Source organism: Acanthaster planci, linkage group LG07 (genome assembly GCF_054643075.1).
Source record: "Acanthaster planci isolate LZ-2023a linkage group LG07, COTS_SCS, whole genome shotgun sequence".
Classification (NCBI taxonomy): domain Eukaryota; kingdom Metazoa; phylum Echinodermata; class Asteroidea; order Valvatida; family Acanthasteridae; genus Acanthaster; species Acanthaster planci.
This window is the reverse complement of record NC_141783.1, coordinates 3342261-3356394: the sequence shown is the minus strand read 5'-3', so window position 1 is coordinate 3356394 and position 14134 is coordinate 3342261. Positions and strand designations below refer to the sequence as shown.

The following is a 14134-nucleotide window of genomic DNA, read 5'->3' as shown; positions in this document are numbered from 1 at the left end:
TGCAAAACCAAAATGTCCAACCACAAGAGGCTTGAAATTCATAATTATGAGCCCAACCAGGGAGAAAGCTGTCCTCAATGGAAAAATGCAAAGAAATTGGCAAACAATGATGAACCAAACAATGAAAAAAGCAGCCAAACTGCAAAAAAAATAAATTGATTCACACACGGAAAAAAGTGGTGATTCTGAGCCCCAACTGTACTGTATACATGTATGTAAATCAGCAGCACAATGCCAACCAGAGCATGGTTGCTTGCAACAAATGTTCTGGCTGGTATCATTTACTGATACATAGATCTTGAGCCAGAATGCATGGGTAATGTTATGTTTTATTGGAGAATGAATGGTTGTAATTCAGGAAAACTTTCATTTTGATCAGCTTCAGACAGCACAAGTGACATGAATTGGGCATAACTTCCGTACAACACAAAAACCAATTTCACATGAGCGAATAAAACTCTCAAGAAACGAACGATGAAGATGAAACACTAGACATAGAAATGCATGTACATGATAACGGCACAAACACAAAAAGTTTATAAAAACACGCTTGAAAGTAGCAGATGACAGTGAACATTACAACAATTGTATGATTAAAAGTGCAAAGTTGAGGAGAAGAAAGACCGATTAACCTCCAAATCAGGGCCAACAAAGGCAAAGGTTGCAAATGAAGAGCAGGGTGCTAATAGCCCTCCACCCAAGCAGACTTTGAATATTTACAAATTCATTCAATTTAGCAATTGGAGAAAAAGAATGTCATCAAAAATCTGAACACGAATTTCCTATGGAACTTGAAACAAATAAAGGACAAAGTTTTGCAAATGAAGACAACAGCAACTATTAACACTCCAAGTCTACAGCTTTTTATTGTCTAAACAATTGAGAATTTTCAAATGAGTCTCTCTCAGATAGTACCAGTGAAACGTTACAGGACTTAATCCCGGAAAAAGTTCTTTTAGAAATGTGTAGTAAGAGGAAACATAAATCTCATCAAATCTAAAAGCAGAAAAACATTCAGACCAATCAAGCCACCTCCCTCCCAAAAATGTCACTTTCACATAAAGAATACTACATGGACGCTGTATGTGCATTTTCTGTTATTCACTTTCAATTCGCTTCCAGGGCCTTGCATGACGAGAATAAAACCAGCTTCCTCCAAGTCAATATCGTGTGTATATTTTGACCAGTTCATTACAGAATTTCTCTGCCATCACAAACACTATAAAGCCTATCCCATGCAGGGACTACATGTACATTTGATAAACAAAGATTCTAAATGGCAACTATAACAAACCACATACATGTGTATGCACAAGAGCTAATTTTAAATGACATTTCAAATTTACATTCTTGAAAACAAAATGAGACAAATGTGACAGGTCGACTATTCTAGTCACCTGATCCCTCCACTTCTGTAACACATTTCTTATTCACTTCTAGACTTCAATATTCCTCTTTCTACACATGTACCTCGTGAACAGACTTGTACCATTTAACATAATTAGATGCAGCTTTGTATTGTAGAGTGCCCTCTCTTTTAATCCTGTACTTTACACTTGATAAATACACATGTAGCTGGCAATACCTCTGTGAAGTATCCTCCATGATTACATTCCTGTACTGACTGGTGCATTTGCATATTTACAGAGCCATGCATGCCACATAATTCTGACAATAGTGACTTGAACAGTGTATTGTTTCTGCCCTGCATTTGTTCACTACTACTACAACTACATGTATGAAAAGCTTTTGTGGTTCACCCCCACCCTGTGGAGTGGGGATTGAGTAGAAACATACTGATCAAATCACTCTGCTTCAGAGCCTCCTTGCCTGAGCATCAAGCTACTTTGTTGCTACAGCTCATATCATTACATTTGTACATATATGAACCTTTGCAACCATTGCCTTCTTGCATACTGCGTTGGTGATTGGCACAGGTTCCATTTACAAAGTTCTTAGATGACATAGGACCCAGTATTGGCATTTCCCATATTGTCTGTTTTGGGTAAATCTTATTCTACAAATACACATGTAGATATACTTTTGATAAAGATACTAATGTCTCCACAACTTATTATTGTTAATCAGAGATTAAAGATGAAGAACCCCGAGACTAAAATTAAGTGTTCTTGGATTCATAGAAACTGGAAAAGTTAAATTAACTGTTCTTGGATCCGTGGAAAGTAGAGGGTTCCTGAAAAAAATTTGTGCTTATAACAAATTTGTCAGTTCTGCATGTGCCCACTACTTATCTGTGCATATTTTCATGAATATTTTCTTGAATTTTTACAGCCATCCTCTGTGTCCCTCACACTTCATATTTAAGGTGTAGCAGTTCTATATACTACCAGCTGTACGCTTTGGTAGGTTTGATGTATTTGATGTACACTGTGTGTACTATTTTTTATAAAATCTGAGAACGAGAATTAAATTTGGGAAAGTAAGAGTAACTTGTGGGTCAATCTTAACTTACACTAATTGAATGCATATTTGGTAAGATCTGTTATATTGTACATTGCTTCAAAACTGTTAAAATTATTACCGAGTTGCTAAATTGTCATATCCTACCTACACTCTGTGCACATGATTATAGGCACATGTTTGGGTATTATTATCCCAACTGTGGGATTTTCCACTGGTGGCAAATGGGGCTTGCACTATTGGCTTGGCTGAAAAGACATATACCGTGTGTGTTGTAAATCAGCCACATGCAGCTGTTTGTCTCAGAACTATTTGCTGAATTGTTATCTGTGGCCTTAAACAAAACAGTAGTAGGGTGAAAGCTTACTACTTTTTGGCATATGACTGAGAGATGAAACAGTAGTAGGGTGAAAGCTTACTACTTTTTGGCATATGACTGAGAGATGAAACAGTAGTAGGGTGAAAGCTTACTACTTTTTGGTATATGACTGAGAGATGAAACAGTAATAGGGTGAAAGCTTACTACTTTTTTCTGGCCTATGACTGAGAGATGAAACAGTAGTTGGGTGAAAGCTTACTACTTTTTCTCAGGCCTATTACTGAGAAAAAAACAAGAGTAGGGTAAAAAGTTATTGTTTGCCTGGTGCCAATGGACATTAGTGGTTGTCAGTTTTATGGGTTGGCAGTATTTGAAGGTGGCAGCCTTGTGTTTTCATTTATTCAATCACCATGGCGTCTACTAGCAGGTTGTCCAGCCATGGAGGAAGGAGGGGAAGGAGTTCGAACGGCCCGCCAAGCCCCACAGGATATTTACAGACCGATTAGTACCCCTCACTGACCAGTGGTAAAGGCATGGAGGCCTCCCGCTGCGCGTCCACTGGCCGACAGATTTACGACCGCGATAAGACTCCTTTGTGCACAGGGTCCATTGCCGCTTGATAGCAGTGCTTCGTGTTCTTACTGGAGAAATCGCTGTTCACCAACAAACAAATAAACCTATATAGCATGCGCGCTAGCTCTGGATCCCAACCATGCTTGTGCCATCTTTTCCATCGCATGCAGCAGAAAATTCCAAATCGTTTGATATATAGATGGTCCTTTTCCGACTTTTTTTCGGTAAGACACATTAAGATTTTATTGTAGTGGAATTCATAAGATTATGAAAAATATGACGACATACTTCTGATATTTTTGGGGGTTTCCGAAATGTTGCGATCGTTGAATTTTCGTTGTCTTGTAGGGAAAGACTTTCTTTGTCCACTCATATGTATTGCATAGCGGAGCGAAGTGGAGCGCTCTCACTATCAAGGGGTTAAAATTTACCATTTTGACGTTTTGAATGAAAAAAACCCCGACTAAACTCTAGTCATAGACGTCTTAAATAGAAAAATGAGTGTGGGTTGTAACTCTTTTTGTATTTTAATTTCTGTTTTGACCACAAATGAGGATTTTTTCCGGCATGATGACGGACATGATGGACACTCACGTCAGATAGCCTAGAAAAAAAAAATCATCTGGGCCAACGTTTAATAAGGCCCCATGCTCTTCTAAGAATAAAGTCTCACACCTTTAAAATTTCATTCTTTTTTTAATTTTTAGGGTCTTTACATGCCATAGCCTCATTCCATTATCCAGTGCACGATGTTTTGTATTTGAGAAAAGTTATTAATTTAAAGGCCACCAGCATGATTTTCATGATTTTTGTCAGTAGATAAAACTTTAACACGTTAAGCCCACACTATTTCTGTTTTTTGGGCAAAGCATGGAGGAAGGAGGGGCAAAGTTAACATTTAGACCTAACGTTACACGTAAAAGTGTTATGTATGAAAATTTTTTTAAAATAAGGCATGTAAAAGAGGCTGCGTTTTATAAATGGAGGAGGAAGAAATCTACCCATTTCTTTTTTTTTCCTCGTCCATTTATAAATCATGGAGGAAGGAAACTAGGCTTACGAATTTTGTGTTAAATTTATAAAAATTTTACATAAATATATGCATTAACTGTTCCATGTTGTCAGCCATGAACTGAATGATGCAGAGGTGCCCATAAATAATTAAATATTTTTCTCGATATGAAATCAATTTCATCATCACATTTACTTCTGTTACAGTTTTCATGTATGGCAATGGAATTTTACTAAACTCATTCCTCCCATCCCTCCTCCATGTTTCTCCATTGTCTCATTGCATTTGCAGAATCTAAAAAGATGTAAACATGTTTCTTGGAAATTAAAGTCACTATAATAATGGAAGAATTTTTTTTCAAACAGCAAAAGTGATTTTGTCTGTGTGTTTATTATTGATTTTTCCAAGACTACAAACACTCATTTCTCTTTTGTTACAGGCATTACGCATACAAGTATGAATCAGCACCGACAGTGCCTGCGGGCACTCTGCAGGCTATGTGGCTTGGAACGAGCTATTCCAAGTGACCGGCAACCGGTGGATAAGAGGCAGCTAGGGAAGGTCATAGAGAGTGCTTTTGGTGTAAGGATCCAAGAGGATGATGATGATGTTCATCCCCCCTATGTCTGCAAGGTGTGCCACTTATAGCTGAGGAAATGCTGGCCGAAACATCAGAAAAAAGTAAAAGCCAACCTCAATATTGAGGTACACACCTTTGAGCAGCCATCTTGTGACAAGTGTGATGTGAAGTTGCAAGATGAAGGGAAGTTGCCAAAGTGGAAGGCTGTGGCGGAGAGATATGGCCTTCTGACATGGTGTAGTGATGAGTTGCTGCAGGTAATGCAGATGAGCAGGGAGGGACGCCCTTCGCTTTTCTTCACCATAAGAAAGGATTTGACATGGCAGTTAGTCGTTGCTGGGACGCCGGTACCTCCGGGCAGTCATATTTGCAGGGGTATTCCCGACATCCTGGATTCCACTCATGTAGATGAAATTTTGTCCAATATTTCATCCCTTGTGGTCTGTGAAGGGAATGCAGATTTCTTGGATCTGATAGAGGCGAGGAAGGGGAGTCAGGGTGAGGTACCAGTCCGAGTTTCAACCAATGATGTTGTAAACGAGGGTGTAATACGCCACAAGCATTGCCTGCAGATGAGTGACCGGAGCCCTTGATGTAATGTGTGTCAAATATACAGTTCCAATCTCAATGCCCTACATAGCCAACAGCGGATGAAAATCCATCAGGAAATTACTCCATCATCCACCATCCCAAATGTAAAAATGACGAGGAAGCAGCTACAGCAGAAGGTGACACAGCTGCAGATGGAAAGGCAAAGTCTGAAACGTCGAGTAAATGCCTTGGAAGAAAGAGTGGCAACTATAATCCGTGAAGACTGTATTGGGGTCGACGATCTTCAAAATGAGATCAGCAGATCAATGCAAAGCTGTGATGCTGAGATGATCAAGGCCCTGGGCAAAGACACCCCGGCTCATTTGTTGTGGGAGAAACAAAAAGAATCAATGATGAAAGGAAACAGATGAAGTGGCACCCTGCAGTCATTCGCTGGTGTATTGCGCTTCAAAATAGATCATCCTCAGCCTATAACCTGATACGGCAGACGGGTTTCATCAGATTGCCACACCCATCTACATTACATCCATACAGCCACTTTGCCAACCACACGACCGACTTTAATTTTGATATGCTGGCAAGGGTGGTCAAAGATTACAAGCTTCATGCTAGGCCAGAGCATGAAGCTTGTATATCTCTGCTCTTCGACGAGATGAAGGTGAAGGCAGGTCTTGTCTTTTCGATAAAGTCTGGCAAAGTGATCGGATTAACAGATGTTGGGAGCCTGGCAAATGAGTTGGCCAGCTTTGAAAGGAAATGCCGGGGTGATACGGAGCCTGACACTGCCACCCATGTCCTTGTGTTGATGGTACGTGGAATCTTCATGAGTCTGCATACCCCAGTTGGGTATTACCCAACAGTTGGTGTGACAAGCCACCAACTGTTTCCATGCCTTTGGGAGGCAATTCTTCATTTGGAGGTAGCTGGTTGGAAGGTGCGGGCCCTCGTCTCTGATGGAGCATCGCCTCATCGAAAATTCTATCATCTCCATCAAGACCGCGGTTCATCTGATGAGGTTGTGTACTTCACACCCAACCCCTTTGACACGACCAGACGTATACATTTTGTCTGTGATGTCCCTCATCTCATCAAGACAACCAGAAACAACTTTGAGAATTCTAGCTATCACAACAAGACAAGGCTCCTTTGCGCAAGACATTGTGCATGTAATACCATTACCCGAACAGAAAAAGGGATGCATTTTTCCCATCCACTCGAAGTTGTGTTGACATTTGTTTGCCTGTTTTTATGGTGCACATCACTTGTATGCGTTCAACTTTTTAATCTAGTTTATGATAGGTACAGTTTGCACCATTCTTCATTGTTTGCAGGCATCATTGAATTTTGGTAGTTCACAAACTGCACAATCCTGAGGACTGGTCTCATGCTGTTTGTGAAATTATCTTTAACAATTTGTTCACATTTTATTTTATTTACAGTACAACAAACAACCCATCGAGTGGACCCAACTGCTTCAGATGTATGAGTGGGACATGGGGCTGGAACGACACTCTCCAGGACTTCGACGTCTACATAAGTTGACGTATGAGCACTTGCATCTCACGCCTGCATTGAGAATGAGAGTGTACATGGCTGCACAGGTAAGACCTGCATGAACATTGTGTTCTTTACTACCTGGAAAATGTACTAATTGGAGGTGCTTTTTTTTAAGTTTTTAAAAATGTTAACAAAATACTCTTCAAAGCATACCTTTTTATTAAAAAATGGCATTTGCAATTGAATTATTTCTGTGTGTAGGTCCTCAGCTCTACAGTCGCAAATGCCTTCGAGTCGCATGGGAAAACTGGAGCAACATCTACAGTCAAATTTCTGCGGATGTTTGATCAGATGTTCGATTGTTTGAATGTTTCAAACACACATGCTGCAAGACACCTGAGGAAACCTTCACTAGAACCATACAGGAGCTCTACAGACTGGCGCTTTGAGGTATTTTTGGTTCTTGTTATCCCTGTCTGTAGGCAAGTGTACAGTGTAACACTGTTATTACAAGGTCTTTTTGACTTCACAAACTGCCTTGTTATAACAATTACCTTGTCTTATCAGTGCTAGAAAAAAAAGACCTGGGACCAAAAATTGTCCTTGTTATTTTTTCCTCCATGGTTATACCCATGATGTATTAACAGTGTTCTTCTTGTCTGTGTTTGATTATTAATGTACATGTATAATAACCTTATCCAATTACATGTACGTGTACCATTTTAAATCCCATAGGTTATCATTGGCATCTGATTCTGATCATCTTGATGAATCCTCCTCTGAAGAGAGTGGCTCGGATAACCTAAGTAACTTGAGCGATAGTGGCATGACTTTTGAGGAAACTGACAGCAAAGACTCAGAGTCAGAGGGGCATCATCACCTGTGCGAAAGAAACGTCCCCTGCATTTTCATATCACTTGTCCAATGCATTTACATGTACATGTACATGTATACCCAAAACATCTTGCAGAATTTATTAGAGTTTATTTATTGATCCAGTTTAGAGCAGTCTTTGAAGTAGTCTTTCACACTATATACTTTTATTTCACTGTTTAGGTTTTGTTTATTTCTCACACATGCAAATTTACTTTTTTCATTTTTGTCTGGCATAATTGAGTTTGTTTTTTAAGATTTTTAGTCCATGTACATGAAGTTTATTTGAATTTTATTGCTACTACAATGTATCACACAGAAGAATATCAGTAAATAGATTTTCATCAACAAGTCATTGAAGAACTGTTTCTGCCAAACTCTTGTGTAACGTTCCTACCCACCCTCGCATGTGTCTGAAAATCTGTCGTGTGCCGCCCCCACAGGCATTTTTTTTTGGCCGGTTCAGGTTTACAGGACATAGAGGACACCCACCTATCAATTTAAATACCTTTAGAAAAGAAAGAAAAATAAGCTCAAGAAAAATAACAATGAGGATTATACTGAGGCCGTCCACGATGGACGGACTTTGAACATTCAGATTAAAAAAAGGGCCCATGCAACGCAAGGAGAAGGAAGTATGAGGAACTGGATGATCCCTCAGACTCTGATTGAAATGGAGTACTACTTGTTTACTGAGAAATATAATGACCTAGCAAAGATGAGTGTTCAATAATTTTAACTGTGAATATGCGTATGCCCTATATTTCACAAAAACCTTAAATTCTGGATAAGTATGAATGGATTCAAAGTAAGTTGCATAAGGACTAGAAAATGTACACACATGTATGGTCTTTCCAACAAATGCTGCTCCATATTCATATGCTGCAGTAGCTAGTCCTTGAATGTAAAAGACCATGCAGAATGATATGGGGCACCCATAGGCATATACCCTAGTAGGATCCTGTATACATATACAATGAAATAGGCTGTGTTGAGATTGGTATGGGGTGCCAATCGGCGTACCCTAGTAGGATCCTGTATACATATATGTCGGACCCTGTTAGAATGCCACTTGAAGATGTTGGGTTCAACTAAGTGTCATTCCCACAGAAGTGTGTCACAGCATACCCCTCTCCAAGAAGGCCGGATGGAGAAACCATCTGCATAATTAGTCATCTATATGTTTCCACTTTTCCCGTGGTTCTTCCTTTTCCGACTGACCATACATGTATGTTTTCTTAGCCAATCCATCTAAGAAGTGGGCGAATAACCTTAAACTGACTATAAAATTGAGACCACATCCTGGTACGAGATCTTGAGAAAGTCTTAATTCAAAAGATGAGATCATTCCTTATCCAAGAAAACTTAGTGACTAAAGACCATACTGCATCAATTGTTCCGAGCACATGGCTCACCCGTTATAAGAGGCCCAGGTCGCCCTGTCCTCCTCAGAAGCGGTCTGAGACCTGATGAGAAGGCTGTCTCCAAGTGCTGTCTGCACTTTGCTTGTTAGACAAAAGTTGCTGAAACTTTTCTCCTTTTCCTTCTCATCACTGACCTGTGTGCTCTGTTGGTGCAGGGTACTTGCCCATAGGTCATGTCGCTTTGGGGAGCCGACCCGGTTCGTCTCTCTACCATCTTCACTTAGACCCTTTTCCCCATCATCATGCTGGATCTGTGAGTCTATTGACCTAGCGAAGGACTACCAAGGACTTGGAGCTGCACCCATGTCCAATGGTCAAGTTGGATCGATCAAGATCAAGATCACAGCTCAGCCTGATTTAGTTTTTTTTTTTATTTCTTGATTGTATAAGGGATTGCATTTTTTCTGTATAAGTCATTTGGTTCCTTTCCAGTTATTGATTGGATTGCTTTGAATCCTGTTTTCAATTTAAGTGTATGTTTTAAATTACCTGTCCACCCATTGTTGGTACTTCTTGTATATCGCCATGTACTTTGAGTGATTGTATTTTTAGTGTTTTCTTGCAATAAGATTATTTGAGGATCAACATAAGAAGCTGTCCGTTTGGATTCTTTCGAACAGATTTTCCTTGTAAAACAATTTATTAAACCGGCACAGGTCTCGACTATGACAATCGAGAGCCAACCTGTGACATATACAATGAAACAGGCTGTGTTGAGACTGGTGTGGGGCGCCAATCCGGGTACCCTAGTAGGATCCTGTATACATGTTTAACCCTAACAGTCCCAAATCCTCCAATTTCAATTTGACTTTACATACACCCTAGGGGGTTAGGGATAATGAAAAAAGCTGTGTTGAGACTGGTATGGGGCACTAATTGGAGTGCCCTAGTAGGATCCTGTATACATATATAATGAACCAGGCTGTGTTGAGACTGGTATAGGGCACCAACCAGCATACCTTAGTAGGATCCTGTTTACATGTATAATGAAACAGGTTGTGTTGAGACTGGTATGGGGCGCTACTTACCCTATTAGGATCCTGTATACATGTACTTGTATAATGAAACAGGTTGTGTTGAGACTGGTATGGGGTGCCAATCAGCCTTCCTTAGTAGGATCTTGTATACATGTAAAATGAAACAGGTGTTGAGACTGGTATGGGGTGCCACTTACCCTAGTAGGATCTTGTATACATGTGTAATGAAACAGGCTGTGTTGAGACTAGTGTTGGACATCATATTCTAATATGAAGCACCAATTATATTAATGCTTATTTTCTCTATGGATCACAATAAAACAAAAAAAAATAATTCAAGGAAAGTGGTAATGCGTTGCATAAATAATTTTGATTAAAAAATAGCTTTTTGTAATAACTTTTCTAGCAACAGCAATCTTGTATGTTTGGCAAAAGAGTTGGCATAAGTTCAATTATGAAAGTGCCTTTAATCATAAGTGGAAGGATTAAATGTTTTGAACAAAATGCATGCTTTATATGATAAATTGACATTCTATTCTCTGAGATGAAGTTAAAATTAAACCTTAATAAATGCAATACTGAAAATATTTCTCTCATTGTGTGAGTAAAAAATTCAACAAACGTAATTCCCAATTTTACCAATGCCGTTCAATTAACCTATTAAACACCAACAAAGAGCGTCAAACTGATCAAAGTGAAACACATGTCAATCAGTTTGCAAATTATGCATCTAGGAAATAGAAAGCAAAGAATACAATTAAAGATATACATGTATCAAGAGAAATAGAGAAAAGAAAGCTAAACAAGTTACATAAAGTACACTCGTCTAAATCTGTGTACAGCACATAAAATCAGCTGCTTCCAAGAATTGCAATTTACTGCTGCAAGACGAGAGGCCTGCAAATGTTGAGATGACATCTACCCATGAGCAGATCGAAGACCACCCTCACCAGCAAAGAAGAGAAAGTCCCTATATGCCTCTTCAAATTAGTTTGTGCCCACACAAACATGATAAGGACCAAATATTCCAAAACTGTTGTGTGTATATATTCAGCTCTTGCCCACAGGAATGTTATTTCAATGTAGAAATGCACTGTAATTGTTTCATCTCGAGGCAGCATGTAATTGATTGAATGGAATTAAATGACATCCTATGTCAAACTGGGATTCTAGTGGGATGTCAAGCGCACAAAACTGGGAGCCCAGTGGGATATATGGTGTTCCATAAATGTGCCATCCGGTCAGATTTCTCAACCGCCATCACTTTTCTGGTTTAGAGACACATTTTTTAACTGGCGTCGCTTTTTCATCGTGTGTCAATGTGACATTTTTCAACAGGTGTCACATTTTCAAACTGGTGGCACTTTTTTCAACCGGTGTTGGATTTTTCAACTGGCATTGCATTTTCTACAAACAAACTTGTCTAAGAAATATCATGCACCTTTTTTTTTTTGTGAAAGTACATTATCTAGGGTAAAAGAAGCAATCAGCAATAAAAATGCGACACCGGTTGAAAACTGCAACACTGGTTAAAAAATGCGACACTGGTTGAAAAATGCGACATCGGTTGATAAATGCCACACCAAACCAAAAATACAACGCAGGTTGAAAAATGCGACACCAGTTGAAAAATGCGACACCCGTTGAAAAATGCGACACCAACACCGGTTGAAAAAAAAATGTGACACTGGTTGAAAAATGCAACACCAAACCAAAAATGTGACACAGGTTGAAAAATGCGACACCAACACCAGTTGAAAAATGTGATGTGAGTTGAAAAATGCGACTCCAAACCAAAAATGCAACACAGGTTGAAAAATGCAACACAGGTTGAAAAATGCAACACAGGTTGAAAAATGCAACACCAGTTGAAAAATGCGACACCAACACTTGTTGAAAAATGCAACACCAGGACACGAAAAATTAATATTATTGGCGGGTTGGGTGCTCCGAATAAAAAAATGCAGAGGTGCTGGGAAAATTTAAAAACCACACGTGGTCTAGGTTTGGATAGAAAAGAAATGCCGAGAAGGGAAGAATCAATATTATTGGTGGGTTAGCTGCTCCGAATAAAAAAGAGATGTGGTGCAGAAAAAAATTAAAACCTTATAAATGCCGAGGGGGGAAAGAATTCATATTTTGGTGGGTTGGGTGCTCTGAATAAAATAATTGGGGGGTTGTGTTAGTGAGAAATAATAAAAACCACACGTGATCTAGGTGAGGACAGAAATGCCAAGGAGGGAAGTATTAATATATTTGGCGGATAGGGTGTTAGGAAAAGAAATGCTAAGGCGGGCTGTCCTGTCAATCAAAGATGCAACCAAATCTACTGGAACAATTGTTATACATGATAGTCTGTCAGCTGTAAATCATTGGTTGGATGAAAGCTCCTCAGAGACTTCATTTGGAATACTCTCCTGATTTTATTCCCTAGCTACTTTTATTTTTCTCTTCATATGATCAATAACGAATGGCCAGTGAATTCATCCCATAAAAACGGGTCTTCAATAAATACTTTTTTTAAATTTCCTTTTTTCCTCAAAGCACTTGACCACTGTATGGTACTAGAGTATCATCACCGACCACTACATTCCATGATATCCCCCATCTGTACGAGGTGCACAGCTGCATTTTTGGATAAAAAAGGAAATCACATTAGGCGGACAACAGAGCGCTTGCATTCACCGTCCATGTTATTGCCTCCGATTGCGAGCTGTTTTGGATATGTCTGGATGAAACTTTTCCCTGAGAGTAAGGGTAGGAAGTTTAAACATTTAACCATTTTAACGAAACACATTAAATCCGTTAGAGAGATTTTCCAAGACATTTAAACGGAACTAACTGTAGAAGGTTTCACAAAGCTCAATTGACGCAATCTGGGTTAATTTTTATTTTCAAAGATACTGCAAAAGTCGACACTTCAGGAACTCTCGATAACTCAGGCTTAGAGCTGGTCAGTCTTGTCAAACCCTTAAGTACCATTTGAAACATCGAACAAAAATATTCACCTGTTTTAATACTTAATATTATGATTTTTAATTGACTTAGATGCCAATCATGTGCCAATACACCAAAAGAATACCTTGGGACTAAATGAATATTTGCAAGTGGCTCAGCAAATCGGGAAGATAAAAAATTGTAGAATAAATCCTTCCCTGTTCTGCAGGAAAATAAATCTTCTGAGGAGTGATTGAAAGCTCTATTGTTCCATGAGACAAAATGTATCTTTTTAAGTATTTGGGTCAGGCAGGCTCTCTTTGAAGATGCCCCCTCTTCATAGGAAGACTAAAAATACATTGATCACAAATCCTCAGCCAATTACTAAGTTGATTCTTGGCAAGTAAAGCTGCCATTGGTAGGATAGCTTGTGCAGTCCCAGAGTTATGCCACTGTTGCCAAGAAAGAGTATCACTATGGGAAATCCTATGCCCCTTCAAGGCCCTGCCGGGACTCTGCCTGGCCGCTAGCCAGACTTTGTTGTACAGCCTTGGATAAATTAAATAATGTTCCTCTACAGTTTGGCTGAATGGCCTTAATCAACTTGCAACACAGTGATGGGAGTTTGCAAGGCATTAGGGACAGGCTAGTTCCTACGAGTGAAGTGGGCAAACACAGGGTGTGCTTTAATGATAGGGATAGATTGATCATGCGCAAATGGGAGAGGAAATCCGATCCAAGTGATATTGTGCATCAGATAGTGCTTCCGCAAAAGTGTAGGCTAGAAGTACTTCAGCTGGCACATGATGCTATTCTAGCAGGCCATTTGGGGGTTTCCAAAACCAAAGATAGGGTAGTCTCACATTTTTACTGGTCAGGTATATTCAAACAAGTTGACGACTACTATCGCAGCTGTCAAGTTTGCCAATTCACTGACAAGACAAAAAGTCCTCGTAAACACCCACTGTG

At 39.5% G+C, this 14134-nt stretch overlaps 1 protein-coding gene across 2 annotated transcripts in view; it reads left to right on the top strand.

The window, feature by feature from the left end:
- Positions 1 to 11337, top strand: part of LOC110990245 (uncharacterized) — a 52147-nt gene extending 40810 nt beyond the window's left edge. Inside the window, exons 2-4 of one of the 2 annotated variants that reach the window (XM_087138794.1) lie at positions 6897 to 7058; positions 7216 to 7404; positions 7690 to 11337. In XM_087138794.1, the coding sequence (XP_086994920.1) occupies positions 6897 to 7058; positions 7216 to 7404; positions 7690 to 7707 (369 nt within the window). In that variant the 3' untranslated portion in view covers positions 7708 to 11337. The remainder of the gene's footprint in view (positions 1 to 6896; positions 7059 to 7215; positions 7405 to 7689) is intronic. The other variant, XM_087138795.1, reaches the window with a different exon arrangement.
- Positions 11338 to 14134: the final 2797 nt, after the last annotated feature.